We start from the raw sequence: 15,437 nt of genomic DNA, 5'->3' as shown, positions 1-15,437 counted from the left end.
CTACCACTTCCAAAATCACGCTAAAAAAAAATGAAAATGACCCAAATACAATAGCGTGATAGGGAGCTTTGGACTCCCATGACATCATGGCTAATTCAGCCCGGCTATCAACGGGGAAAAAGCAAGTTTGCTTACCGTAAACGGTGTTTCTGTAGATAGGATGAATTAGCTATGCTGACCCGCCCTCCTCCCTGTTAGTCGACCATTTCTCTTATATCCATATGCCTACGCTTAATTACAGACTGAGGAGAATCTGTTACTTCCTGCGCGGGAACACACGCGCAGCCGCAGAGGAAACAAAACTCTGACCTCTGCTTGACAAGCTCCGCCTCCCGGGCCCTGATGGACAGTTCCCATGACAGCATGGCTAATTCATCCTGCTATCTACGAAAACACTGTTTACGGTAAGCAAACTTGCTTTTACCTTCATTTTATAAAGTAGTTTTGGCTAATCCTGGTTTGACTTTTTATTTCACTGACACTTTTGTGTACTTTATTGGAACTTGTATATTTAAATACTTCTATTTTTAATTTTATTAATGTTGTAGTGAGTGATTCAGGGGCAGCAGAATGCCTTTTTGGTTGTGTGTGTGTGTGGGGGGGGGGGGCCAACCAAGCTCCACCCCGAGCTTTGTTCCCACTGCCAATTTCTTACTGTATGTTTACAGTTAGTCATTCTTATGACATTCTTGCATAAATCATATATTAGAATTATTCTCTCCCAGACCTACCAATAAAATACTTGATGCTAGAAAACTGCTAGGGTCTTCTTTCTGCCTTGTGGGCAGGGATGGCCTACCTCTGACAGATTTTAACAGGCTAGGGCTGGGTGGCCCACCATATGCTGACACCTATGCAGTATTGTCAACTCCTACTTGAAGAAAGTTACTAGGTCCCTTGTAAAAGTCTCCAGATTGGATAAAAAGTAGCTAAAACCATGTTGCACACTGCCATCCACATAGCTGGTGAATCTAAAATTGGTGGGGGAAGAGGAGGAACTAACACACACATACCCACACACACACGCACACTTTATATGCTTCTACTCACTATCTACACATACTCACTATCCCCTCCACTGGACTGGCTGGCTAAGGGTGCCTCAGAATCGTCATGTAAAGTTCCTGCCTTTATTGTCAACCCTTACCAAGCCTGCAGCAGTCACCTTTACACTTCCTCCTCCTTCAGGCACTCGCCGTCTCCATTTGCTCTGGAGTGGCCTACTGCACTGCCCTTCTCTGAGATTAGCCCAGTCAGCTCATCCAAATGCCTGACTAGCAGGGCAGAGAACTTCCCCTGACTCCCAGCAACAAGAAGATACTGATTAAAATATAGCCATCACCTGTTCTTCTGATTCTGTCAGTCTGTTATAAGGTGATAATAAAGTGCAGCCTCTGCTTTTATTTATTTATTTATTTTGGTTGGCTGTGATTTGTTCTCCTTTCGCAGAGAGAACTAATCTGTGATTACATCAAATTATCCAGGGTGGAGGTTGGGGGGGGGGGACTGAACCAGCAGAGCCTGTCTGAGGAGAAAGGAGGCAGGACTAGCAAATGCACTCTAGCCAAAGGTCTCACTCTTTCACTTTTCAGCTTCCAGATATACTTGGTAAGTAGGAGCCAGATAGAAGTTTATGGGACTGCTCCTGCGGCATCTGACTGGCTTCCAGAAAAGAAAAAGTGCCAGTGAAAAATTAGTCTCTGGTCAGAACCTGGAGGATAACCTGTTTGTCTGCCTCAGACCTAGGATTGGGGAGAAGATTCAGGAGGACAATGATCTAAGCACCAATCTGGTGGTTGCCGGTGGCAGCCTGATTTTGGGGGAGCCATGGCCCCTGTGGAACCCCCCCTTTTCCACTGCCTACGGAGTGATTTATAGTTTTACAGTGCCTTGTGTCTTTACTTGTACATTCCTTGTCCTTCTGTTCCACCAGTCAGGAACATGTGTGTTTAGTACTCTCATCCAGCAGTTGGAGGCAGAGTTGATTTTCTTTTTTTATAGAAACATAGAAACATAGAAATGACGGCAGAAGAAGACCAAATGGCCCATCCAGTCTGCCCAGCAAGCTTCACACATGTTTTTCTCATACTTATGTTTCTCTTAGCTCTTTGGTTCTATTTCCCTTCCACCCCCACCATTAATGTAGAGAGCAGTGATGGAGCTGCATCCAAGTGAAATATCAAGCTTGATTAGTTAGGGGTAGTAGGGGAAGTAACCGCCGCAATAAGCAAGCTACACCCATGCTTATTTGTTTTACCCAGACTGTTATTCAGCCCTTATTGGTTGTTTTTCTTCTCCCCTGCCGTTGAAGCAGGGAGCTATGCTGGATATGCGTGTAGTATCAGTTTTTCTTCTCCCCTGCCGTTGAAGCAGAGAGCTATGCTGGATATGCGTGAAGTATCAGTTTTTCTTCTCCCCTGCCATTGAAGCAGAGAGCTATGCTGGATATGCATTGAAAGTGAAGTATCAGGCTTATTTGGTTTGGAATAGTAACCGCCGTAACAAGCCAGCTACTCGCTTTGTGAGTGCGAATCCTTTTTTCTTCTCCCCTGCCGTTGAAGCAGAGAGCTATGCTGGATATGCGTGAAGTATCAGTTTTTCTTCTCCCCTGCCGTTGAAGCAGGGAGCTATGCTGGATATGCATTGAAAGTGAAGTATCGGGCTTATTTGGTTTGGAGTAGTAACCGCCGTAACAAGCCAGCTACTCGCTTTGTGAGTGCGAATCCTTTTTTCTTCTCCCCTGCCGTTGAAGCAGGGAGCTATGCTTGATATGCGTGAAGTATCAGTTTTTCTTCTCCCCTGCCGTTGAAGCAGAGAGCTATGCTGGATATGCGTGAAGTATCAGTTTTTCTTCTCCCCTGCCGCTGAAGCAGGGAGCTGTGCTGGATATGCGTGAAGTATCAGTTTTTCTTCTCCCCTGCCGTTGAAGCAGGGAGCTATGCTGGATATGCGTGAAGTATCAGTTTTTCTTCTCCCCTGCCGTTGAAGCAGAGAGCTATGCTGGATATGCATTGAAAGTGAAGTATCAGGCTTATTTGGTTTGGGGTAGTAACCACCGTAACTTGCATGGAACCAGATATAGCCATTGTTCTTTGCTTCCAACTATTGGATGGACAGTTGTGGTTAAGAGAATATTTAAAGATGCGAAGTGAATTTCATAATTCTAGTAGATTGTTTGTTGTTCAGTGGCGCATGTAAAGGAAAGACTGCCTCAAAAACGACCATCTCAAGATGAATTAAGAAAGCCATATTGTCAGCATATTTACTACAGGAGCAGCAAATGCCGGAAGGCATCATGGCCCATTCGACTAGAGCACAGTCTTCATCGTGGGTGGAGATACTCACAGTAAATTTGATTGATATGGGTAAAGCGGCAACATGGATAACTCTAGGTGCATTTTCCAAGCATTATAGGTTGGATGTTCTCATGAGTCAGGATGCTAATTTTGAGACTGCTATCTTAAGAGCAAGTTTGCAATCCACCCTCTTTGATACATCCCACATGTTCTTGACTGATGGAACAGAAGGACAAGGAAGAAGAAATTAATGTACCTGATCATTTTCTTTCCTTCTGCTACATCTGTCAAGAAGCCCATGCTGGGATGTGCAAATTGAGCTACCTCTGAGAGCAGGATCTGATTGACTAAATTTTATAAATTGTAAAAAAAAATAAAATTTAAAAAATTAATAAAATGGGTAAATGGGTTGAGGAAATTTATCATTCCTCCAAGGATTTTTAAGACTAGGTTTCTTAGTTGGTGCTTCTCTTAATGTAAGTTGATGATTTATCTCAAAGAAAATAGAGATATAACATTTGTGTGTTTTTTTGAGATTAGATCAAAATTTAGGTTTCAGTTGTAACATTTTTGTGTTTGCTAGTTGCTATAATTTAAATTTAGCTTTGACAGTAATACACTGGCTGTATCTGGTTCCATGTATGAGATACATATGGGTGATGTTTAAAAAATAAAATAAAACACTGCCACCAACTGCTGGATGTGGGAACTAAACCCACATGTTCTTCACTGGTGTAGCAGAAGTAAAGGAAAGGAAATTAGGTACATCTTAATTTCTCTGAGGACAAGCAGGATGATGATCCTCACAGATGGGTGACATCAGATGGAGCCTGATGTGGAAAACTTATGTCAAAGTTTCTAGAACTTTAACTAGGCACACTGAGCATGCTCAGCATGCCCTATACCATGCGTCCACATGGGGTCCCTCTTCAGTCTTTTTTCCGTGAATCTATCAGCATTGCGGTTGGATTGAGCTCTAAACGTTTGGCTTTTTGCCTCATGGAAAACGTATTTTTTTGCAGTTTTTCGCTATCTCTCTTCAAAGTAAGTTGATGGATCCCTCTTGGTGCCTCCCCATACTGTCGCCAGCCAGATTTTTTGGTGTTCGGGTAAGTTTCCTTTCGCAGTCAGTCATCCCCCCCCCCATACCCCCGTCCCCCCCGTGGTGGTGTTGCCTCTGTGCCCTTCTTCCGTCGACGCCACTGCCATTGTTCTGTATTTTTCCTGATTTTTGACCCATCATGGCCACGTCTGGCTTCCACTGATGCACACAGTAATGAGGACCATGTCGATCACTGATCCTCATGAGGTTTGCATCTCTGAGTGGGGGCATCGCATGACATCCAGGGTTGCCACTTGTGCACCCAGATTTCACCAAAGGGACGTTGGCTTAGACTTGAGAAGCTGGACAACCTCTTTGGGTCAAAGAGGTTGTCCAGCTTCTCAAGTCAGTTACCCTAACATACCATCAGTGAACCATGTGAGAGACCTAGGAGCCATTCTAGATACCAGATTGAACTTCAAAAAATTCATAAACACCACCACAAAAGAATGCTTCTATAAGCTACATGTTCTAAAACAACTCAGACCATTACTACACTAGCATGATTACTGCTCAGTTCTTCATACTGTTTTCAAAAATTGACTACTGCAACGCTTTACGCCTCGGCCTACCTGCTTCCACAACAAGACCATTACAGATGCTCCAAAATGCCGCAGCTAGGATCTTAACCAGCTCAAGGTGAAGAGACCATAGCACCCCTATCCTCAAATCCTTACACTGGCTTCCCATCAACTTTAGAATCCTCTTTAAGACCATGACCATTATCCACAAAACCATCTACCTTCAATCCTCACTTCAACTCCAAATTCCACTCAACCTTCACTCCTTTGTGAGACCAATCAGAACGGCATATAAGGGATCTCTTCGCGTTCCCCATACTAAATCATTCCATCACCCTTCTATTCGGAAATGCGCCTTTTCCACGGCTGGACCCTCTCAATGGAACTCTCTACCACCAGAGATTCGCCAGGAACAATGTCATTTCACATTCAGAATAAAACTGAAAACTTGGCTCTTCCAACAAGCCTTCCCCGACAGACCACCCCACTAATAAGGGATTGCTCTTAAATCCTTTTACATAATTTCCAGTCAGAACTATTCTGTTCCTTTAAGAACTTCCCTAAACTCTGGCCGCTCTATTGTTCCTTAACAAGTAATAATGCAAGCCACCACCGTTAGTTCCCCGTTCTCCCCTCTTCACCCCCCGCCCTGCCCTCCCCCCCTCCCCTCCCCTAAGTTGCAACTCTATCTCCGTTCATGCGTCGACTGACAGATTTAATCACCATGAAGAATTATTAGTTTTGTTTATTTTCGAATCCCTATTAGGTCTCCCGCCGAGTGTCGATTTTAATTGCCTATTGTTCACCAAGTTACAATTACAAATTACTTATTGTTTATGCTATAGCAGCACGATGTTAAGCTATCTGTTAAGATAACTCTACTTTTCTCAGTTGTCCTGTATTTATCTCCCTGTTTTATGTAACTTTTCTCTTATATCTCTGATTATCCCCTTGTTTCATTGTAAACCAGTACGATAAGACATTTGTCTTGAGTATCGGTATATTAAAAGATCTTAAATAAATAGATGAAGTCTGAGCTTTGGGAACCAGAGGACGTTGGAGCAGCACTGATGGACCCATGCCATAGACATAGGCAGGACCATCAGTTCCGTTAAGGTTGCCGGTGGATAGGGGTGCCGTAGACTGACCATTGTTGATCTCTTCCGGGCTGAGGACATTGGGTTCATCGTCCTTGACCTAAGCACCAGGGAAAGACCGGGTTGAGCATTGTGGGGAGAGCAAGAAGCATCAGTCCTGGGCACGGGGAAGCACTGTCTTTTGTTGTGATGCTCCAAAGTGAACCCATGGTCAGGAATGCCAAACCTCTTCGATGCCTTCAGTCTGCGACAGTCTCCACCAGTCCTTGTGCCAGTCGTCAATCCCCCTCTTGGGTCCGAGGAAGATCTGGCCACCCCTTCTTCCTCCTAGTCTGTGTTGGCATTGTTAACGTTTGAAGAGGAGCTGGAGCATCAAATCCAGCCTAGTGGTGGGGCGGGTATCTGCAGTTCTTCAATCCCACGTTATTGGAGCTGATGCCACCTGTGTTCATAACACTTCTAGAAATGCTTAATGTGCTCATCGGTGCCTTACTGACCCAGCTGGCATAGGTTCCCAGGATGGTACCGGTGTCCGGCGGGACACCAAGGCCTTCTCCTACCAATACAGTGGTTTCGCCGGTGAAGACACAAAGGCCGGAAGTACCCCCATCCAGATTCATTGGTGCCTGCACCTCTGGATGTCAGTCGAGCACCGAGGGCCCCAACCCCTGTAGTATGCAGTGAGGATGAGGGTACCTACGAACTCTGGGGGGGATGATCAGACAGAATCCTCCTCTGAGGATGTCGATGGTCTCCTGCCAGACCCTTTTCCTCTAGAGGAGTGAAGGAAGTCCCTGCCTGAAGACTTGACCTTCACAGGGTTTGTCAGCGTGATGGTGGAGGCCATCTCATTCCAGCCTTTGACAGAAGAAGCAGCCAAGCACAAAATGAGATCATGGTGGTCCTGGTACACGAGATCCTTATGGAGTTTCTGCTGAGGATTTGGGAATACCCCTTCACAGTACTTCCGTGAATAAGAAGGCGGATGGGGTTTATCTCTTCCAAAAAGCTGCCAGATTCGATAGGAGTCAGCTGCCCCACCAATTGGTGGAGGTCGAGTCCACTCTCAAGAGAGCCAAGTGCTCTCGGACCTACTCCTCTGCTATAGAACATTGAGAGGAAGGTGTTCCAAGACACCATGTTTATTGCCCACATTGCTGCCTACCAGCTCTACATGAGCCAATACTCAACATTTGGAAGCAGGTACAGGAGGTGGCTGAGCAGCTGCCCCAACAGCATCAAGACACCCTCATGTCGCTGGTGCACAAGGGTTTGGAGTGTGGAAAATAGGAGACTCTGCAATCTACGATGTTTACAAAATGGCATCAAGGGTCTCTGCAGTGGGAATTTGTGCCCGCAGACTGGCAATACTGCAGACCTCTGATCTCAGACCAGAGGTACAGGAATAACTTGCTGACATGCCATGCACTGGAGAGAATCTCTTTGGAGATAGAGTAAAGGATGCTGTGGCCCAACTCCAGGACTATCAAGAAATCCTCCAACAACTCTCCACCAGCACTCTGGACCCTTCCTCCTTATCCAGAAGGCCGTTGAGGCAAGGGCCCAGGAAGTCTTTCTTTTGCCAAAGAAAGTACTATCCTCCACCGCTTCGATCCTGTTTGCACCATGAGAGCACCCACGGCCATTCCAGGCAGCATAGAGTTCTCAAGTCGCAGCCAGCTCCTCGGTCAACTCTAGGGACGGGGTTTTGACTGGGCTGTAGGGAGCATAAGCTAGTTGTCTGTACCTGGGAAAATAGACCTTCCAGTCGGGCGCAGGCTGTGGTTCTTTGTGAACTGGTGGACCAGTGTAACCTTGGACCATTGGGTTGTGACCATCGTCCACCAGGGGTACCAATTAAACCTATTGGGTGTCCTGCCAAATTGCCCTCCATGCCTGTTTTGGGGGCTGGTAGCGCATCAGGAATTGCTACAAATGGAGCTATCCTCCCTCTTAATGGCCAAAGCGGTTGAGCCCGGACCACCAGGGCAAAGAGGGCAGGGATTCTATTCCAGGTACTTCTGATTCCAAAGAAAACAGGAGGACTTCGTCCCATCCTAGATCTGAGAGCCTTTAACAAATTTCTAAGAAAAGTTTAAGATGGTTTCCCTGGGCACCTTGATCCCCCTGTTGCAAAAAGGGGACTGACTATGCTCCCTCGATCTAGAGGATGCATACACCCATATAGAGATCTTCCCCGGTCACAGGAACTATCTCCGATTTGTGGTGGGGAACAGCGCTTCCAGTACTGGGTGTTTCTGTTCAGGCTTTCGTCTGTCCCACAAGTCTTCACAAAATGTTTGGTTGTGGTGGCGGTGCACCTCTGCAAACTGGAAGTGCATGTTTTCCCATATCTGGACGATTGGCTGGTCAAGAGCATCTCTCAGGCAGGGACCTTCCGGGTGTTGGAATCACTAGGGTTTGTTCTCAACTACCCAAAGTTTCATCTGTCTGTAACCTCAATTGGACTTCATTGGAGCCCTGCTAGACACAGCTCAAGTCAGGGCCTTTCTGCCGTGCCAAAGAGCTGTCCGCTGGCGACCATTGCTACAGAGGTGCAACAGAGTCAGCAGGTATCAGCTTGGCACATGTTGAGACTATTGGGCCACATGTCTGCAACCCTCCATGTCACTCCCTTGGCACACTTACACATGCACAAAGCACAGTGGACCCTGAGGTTGCAGTGGCACCAAGCTATTCAGAGCCTCCGGGATTGCATCTGAGTTACCCCGTCTCTCCGGGACTCTGTCCTAGTGGAGGGTACTCTCCAAGCTTGATCAGGGATTTCCTTTTGTAGTCTCCTTACTCAAATTGTGCTAACCATGAATGTATCTACCCTGGCGTGGGGAGCTCATTTAGATGGGCTTGACACTCAAGGACTATGGTCCGCTCAGGAACATTTTTGTCAGATAAACTTCCTAGAGCTTCAGGCTATCAAGTACGCGCTATGGGCTTTCAGAGAGCAGCTTTCCAACAAAATTGTCCTGATCCAGACCAACAACCAAGTAGCCATGTGGCATGTCAACAAGCAGGGAGGCACAGGATCATACCTTCTCTGTCAGGAAGCGGTCCAGATCTGGTCCTTGGTCCTGGCACAAGAGGATGGTGCTCAGGGCCATGTACCTGGCTGGAATTGGGAATGTGCTAGCGGACAGATTGAGTTTGAGCCTTCAGACCCCATGAGTGGTTCCTGAACCAGTTAACAGAGTGACATAATCAGGACTGTTATCTAGAGCAAACCTCTGCCATTGTTTTGGGGATGGATTCCTCTTGATGCCATTTTGTTTGCAATATGAATACTGATGGAATAGAGTTATGGGTATGCAGAATTAAGGATGAGAATCAGAGGCAGAAACTTCTGGATGCTTTGTACCATAAGCAAGTTCTAGGTCTCTAAGTAGTCTCCTACATTTAGGACATAAGATGCAGAGCTCTGGTCTGTGGAGATTATTATTGGTAGACTATTAAAAAAAAAAAAAAAAAGCCCAGCTAAAAAGTCTCCAGTTTTCATCAGGCAATTACCTGATAAATAGGCCTGTTTGGACCTCTGCCCTACTAAAATCACACACTAACTTATGTATTTTTGACCAGGTTAAAAAGAGGTATTCCCAGAGGTACGTTTTAGTTGGGGATATAAAAAGTGCACTTGCATGGTGTTTTCAAAAGTATGCAAATTATTTTACCCTCTTGGCTTCCCATACAAACAGCAGATACAAACTACATAGGTACTTTTAGAATGTGTTTCACGCTAACAAATTTTCAAAAGAAAACTACCCCGATTTTGAGTTAGGTGCAAGCGGTAGAAGTACCAGCAAGCATATTTTGCACATACACAGGCTGTTTGAACATTTCTCCCTATATTTTCACAGATTTAAATGTTTTTGGTTAAGTGTTATATCACTTGCATGCACAGAAATCAAGATTAACAAGTAAAAATAAATGTAGAAGGTGATACTTTTTATTGCACAATTGCCTTTATATATTTGATTTTCTTTGTTTTTGTTAACCAAAATTAAAGTATTAAGTCATTTCTCAAAATAGTTTTTACTAGTTTGATTTTCATATTTTACTCACTATTGCTTATTTATTTATTTAAAAGGATATTACAAGGATGGTTAAGCAAGTTTTTGAAAATCTCTAAAAGACAATCTTGTTCTGTTATGTTTGCTGCCTGTTTATTGCACGTTGCATTACTTTTAACTTTTCCTTTTTAAGTTTTGAATAAAAAATTGGTTTGGGATATGTAAAACATGGTCATGAGTGACAATTTGTACTGCTGTGGTGTAGCAGTAAAGTTGTATAGACTGAAGCAGCAGCTCAGCAACCATGGGCGTATTTACATATCTTTGCTGCTGCTGCTCTGCATTTGTAAGCAATTTTAATATTACCATTTTATAAGGTCTGACATTTGTCCCCTTACCTCCATCCTGTTAAATCAACAGAACTAAGTTTCTAATATCTCTGTTTAGATATTCAGCTTTACCACAGCGAGACTCTTGAGCTAATGCTGCGCAGGTGGTCCAAGTTGGAAAAGGACTTCAAAACAAAAAATGGCAGATATGACATCAGCAAAATTCCAGATATTTATGACTGTATAAAATATGATGTCCAGCACAATATGTCCTTGAAACTAGAAAACACAATGGAACTATATAGGCTTTCCAAGGCATTGGCAGATATTGTTATCCCTCAGGTAATTATTAACCTTGGTACTTGAATTTAAGGGTAATAGGAAATGTTTTTTAACATTTCAGATGTATCTTGTTTTACTTAGGCTTTTTCAGTAAGATCTCCTTGTTTACCATCCTGCCTGTTACCTTACCTTCTGCTCTAGTTCATCATTTCTCACTTTACTTTTAAACTCACTCTCAGGCCAATGCAGTAACCTGTGCGATATAAGTCTGTGCGATGAATTTCAGCACGCAGTTTTAATGCACAGCTCAAGTTCTGTTTTTTGGTGTGTGGTTTTTTTTTGTTTTGTTTTTTTTAACAGTGCAGTAAGTTAATGCTATGCTACTGCATGGAGAGTTAAAATGTGCAGTCAGCACAGGATAACACATTTTAACTCAGGATGTGAGGGGCTGAATGGGAGAAAGCACATGAGAGCATATTTCTTGTTGTGCTCCTAGTGAGCTCTCTGGCCACAGATTAAAATAAATAAATAAAATAACCACTCTTTCCCTGTACATACCAGGATCATTCCAGACGATGGGTTATGTTCCCTGTCCAGCAGATGGAGTCAGAACAGATTTCTGGGGGGAGGTGCTACATTACCTCACCACCCACGTCATCATCCCCAGTATCTTTCTGACTCCAGCAGATGCGGGTGGGGGAACCTGAGTTCCCCACAACATTACCTTTTTTTCTCTAATTTTCTTTTAAGGGATCAAGTAATAAGATATATATTTTGTCTCTAATTTCTTTATTTGGAAAGTTAAAAAAAAAAAAAAAAAAAAATTTCTTTCACAAAACTTACGGGTGGTGTGACGGTTTTTTTACCTCACCGGGGCTTGCTTACAAGCCTTTTTCTCTTTCTTTTCTTCTCTCCCGTTTGTGTTCGGCTGGGGTAAGTGTTTTCTTTGTTTTTATTAAGTTTTCAGGTTACCTCAGCGTGTTTTCTCTTCGAATTTCGTCCGAGGGTGCATGCTGGTGGTCCAGCCTCTCCCCACACTTCCCCCTCCTCCCTCCACAACGCTCTCTAGTTGACCCGCGGTCCCGTGAAGTTTTCATTCCCCGGGGCCGCCGGCTGCTGGGAAGGAGATTCCTCGGCAGTCCCTTCGGGTCGACAGGGGGGAGTTTTTCTTCACTTTTTGCTGTTTTCCTCAGCGCGAGGCAATTTTTGCCGCGCTTGTTCGCCCCTCCCCCTCTCCCCTCAGCGTTTTTCAATGCCGCGTCCGGCGGCTTGTGTAGCCTGCGGCCGGCAGGGAGTTAAAATCGCCAGGGAGGGGCGTTGTTCGGACTGCCTCCCCGATGGGGAAACATGCCCGACTGAGGGGGACGCCGAGAGAACTTCTGACCGCGACTCGAGAAAACGACATGCCCCGCTCCCAATCAGCACAGAAACGGCGGCCATTTTAATGTCTGACTCTGAAGCGGGGTTATCAGAGGAGGATTCCCCGCTTATTCCGCCACCCCCTTCGAGGACTCAGCGGAACTCGGCAGACTCTGGACACCGGGAGGGTGAAGCCTCGGGGGCCCCTTCCGGAGGTTTTTCTGCTTTTTCTCCGGAGTTTATTGTTTTAATGCACAAAGCTTTTCTTCATTTTAGGGATGCTTCTTCGGACATTCCTGTTCCCCCTCCTCCGAAGTTGGCCCGTCTAGGGGAGTCCCCCTCTCAAGGGACTTCTCCCTCTGCTGACCCACCTCAACCTTCCAAAGATCCTCCAGTCCCGGTTGGTGTCCAGGGGGGGATCCTTTGGCAGATCCTTCGGGAGATGATCCTTCTCTGCTTTCCCATCTGGAGGGAGATGATCCAAGGATCTTACGCATTTTTCATTCGGAGGAATTAGAGGACCTGATTCCTCATATTTTGACGGAAATGGACATCGACCCTCCACCAGAGCCGGTTGGACCACAACCAAACATTAGGAAGGGTGACCCTCTCCTTGCTGGTCTAAGACCTTTGGCCAAGGCTTTTCCCACCCATCCTTCTTTTCTTCAACTCATTTCCCGTGAGTGGGATACTCCTGAGGCCACCCTCAGAGTTAGTAGAGCTATGGAGAAGCTCTATCCACTCCCACAGGATTTTCTGGACATCCTCAAAGTTCCTGCCGTGGACTCGGCAGTATCAGCAGTGACCAAACACACTACCATACCGGTCACGGGAGGTACGGCTCTGAAGGACACTCAGGATAGAAAATTGGAAGTCTTTCTCAAAAGGATTTTTGAAGTTTCCGCACTAGGTATGCGAGCGTCCATTTGCAGTGCTCTCGCTCAGAGAGCAGGTCTGCGCTGGGTACAGCAGTTGCTTACCTCACAGGAGTTGCCAGATGCTGAGGCCCTACAGGCGGATCGGCTGGAGGCCGTGATGGCATATGGGGCGGATGCTTTTTATGACCTACTCAGAGTCCTCGCCCGTTCCATGGTAGCGGCAGTCTCAGCTCGACGCCTACTCTGGCTGCGAAACTGGTCGGCGGACGCATCTTCTAAAACGCGCCTGGGATCCCTTCCCTTCAAGGGTAAATTTCTTTTTGGGGAAGATTTGGATCAGATCATTAAATCATTGAATGAGAATTCAGTGCATAAGCTTCCGGAAGATTGTCCACGATCCTCAAGGTTTTCCTACTCTTCTTCCAGATCTCGATACAGGAATCAGCGGAGGACACGAAACACTCGTCAACAAGCTCCTCGGAACCCATCCTCACGTTCAGGCTCCTGGAACCGGCCCTTTCGAGGGCGCCGTCCCGGCAGGGAGGGTCAGGGACGGGGTTCCTCTAATTCCTCCTCCTTCAAGACAAACCAATGATGCCAGTCGGACCCACGACCCGGTCCCTCGGCTGGGGGGCCGGATCTCTCTCTTTTACAGCGAGTGGGTCCAAATTACATCGGACCAGTGGGTCCTGGATATTCTAAAGCACGGCTACGCATTGGATTTTGTCCATCCTCCCAGAGACAGGTTCCTTTTCTCTCCTTGCGGATCCAGTTACAAGCAAGAAGCTGTCGCTTCCACTCTCGACCGACTTTCCGCACTGGGAGCGATATCACCAGTTCCTCCTTACGATTGGGGTCGAGGTCATTACTCCATCTATTTTGTTGTCCCAAAGAAGGAGGGTACTTTTCGTCCCATCCTGGACCTCAAGATGGTGAACAGGTCTCTTCGAGTTCCCCGTTTTCGCATGGAGACTCTTCGGTCAGTTCTAGCAGCGGTACATCGAGGAGAATTTCTAGCTTCCTTGGATCTCACAGAGGCCTACTTGCATATTCCTATTCTCAAGGATCATCAGCGCTACCTAAGATTCAAGATCTTAGGTCAACATTTTCAGTTCCGGGCCTTACCTTTCGGTCTGGCGACGGCTCCTCGGGTCTTCACAAAAATCATGGTAGTGGTGGCAGCTGCATTGCGCCGGCAGGGCGTTCTAGTACACCCTTACCTAGACGATTGGCTCATACGAGCGAAGTCATGGGACCAGGGTTGCCGGATGGTCAGAATAGTGCTCCGCATGCTCCGGTCTCTCGGGTGGATTGTCAACTATGCCAAGAGTCACCTAGTTCCTTCCCAGTCCCTGGAATTCCTGGGGGCACATTTCGACACGAAACAAGGCATGGTATTCCTCAAGAAAGAAAGGGCTCAGTCCCTTCGCGATCAGGTTCTCCGATTCTTGGATCTTCAAGAACCCACAGCATGGGATTACCTTCAGCTCCTGGGCATGATGGCCTCCACTATCGATCTTGTTCCTTGGGCCTTTGCCCACCTCCGCCCTCTTCAAAGGTCTCTGCTCTCCAGATGGAAGCCGTCCTCACAAGACTACCAGATGGTACTCCCGATTCCGATGGATACCGTCAACAGTCTTCACTGGTGGCTAGAATACCGAAACCTAGCTCAGGGAGTCTCTCTGGACGTACCAGAATGGATAGTGGTAACCACGGATGCCAGTCTATCAGGATGGGGGGCGGTCTGTCAGGAGAGCTCTCTACAAGGTCAATGGACGGTGGAACAAGCCCGGTGGCCCATCAATCGCCTGGAGACCAGAGCGGTACGTCTGGCTTTAAAAGGGTTCCTTCCTCGGTTGCGTCACAGAGCTGTCAGGGTCCTTTCCGACAATGCAACCACGGTGTCCTACATCAACAGACAGGGGGGTACACGAAGTCTTCAAGTATCCTTGGAAGCAGACAAATTAATGCTCTGGGCGGAAAGGCATCTGTTGCGGCTGGCAGCCTCCCACATTGCGGGAGTAGACAATATACAGGCGGACTTCCTAAGTCGTCAACGCCTGGATCCCGGAGAATGGGAACTCTCGGGGGAGGCGATGGATTTGATAATATCCCGATGGGGTCCTCCCCACCTGGATCTCATGGCCACAGCAAGAAATGCAAAGACTCCGCATTTCTTCAGCCGCAGAAGAGAACACGGCGCAGAAGGAATCGATGCTCTAGCCCTGCCTTGGCCGCGGAACATCCTACTTTATGTCTTTCCACCGTGGCCTCTCGTGGGAAAAGTGATTCGAAGAATCGAGAATCACCACGGTCCAGTGGTCCTCATGGCGCCGGAGTGGCCTCGTCGACCGTGGTTTGCGGATCTCCTTCTCCTGACCATGGAAGACCCTCTACGTCTCAGCCACATTCCACGCCTACTCCGGCAGGGACCCATATTTTTACAGCAGGCCGATCGCTTCTGTCTAGCGGCCTGGCTTTTGAGAGGCGCAAATTGAGGTACAGAGGCTACCAGGAGGAGGTCATTTTGACTTTATTGCTTTCTCGTAAG

General features: G+C 46.7%; 1 protein-coding gene across 16 annotated transcripts in view; it reads left to right on the top strand.

The window, feature by feature from the left end:
- PPIP5K2 (diphosphoinositol pentakisphosphate kinase 2) overlaps nucleotides 1–15,437 on the top strand; it is a 620,162-nt gene that overhangs the window by 391,908 nt on the left and 212,817 nt on the right. For all 16 annotated transcript variants that reach the window (XR_003852104.1, XM_029572559.1, XM_029572550.1 and 13 more), the window contains one exon: nucleotides 10,486–10,709. Coding sequence is in view for 15 of the 16 variants with exons in the window: in XM_029572559.1 (XP_029428419.1) it covers nucleotides 10,486–10,709 (224 nt within the window). In the remaining variant the exon portion in view is untranslated. The remainder of the gene's footprint in view (nucleotides 1–10,485; nucleotides 10,710–15,437) is intronic.

This window comes from Rhinatrema bivittatum, chromosome 1, assembly GCF_901001135.1.
Source record: "Rhinatrema bivittatum chromosome 1, aRhiBiv1.1, whole genome shotgun sequence".
NCBI lineage: Eukaryota > Metazoa > Chordata > Amphibia > Gymnophiona > Rhinatrematidae > Rhinatrema > Rhinatrema bivittatum.
The sequence above is the reverse complement of the archived record's forward strand: the minus strand, read 5'-3'. Positions and strand labels throughout refer to the sequence as shown.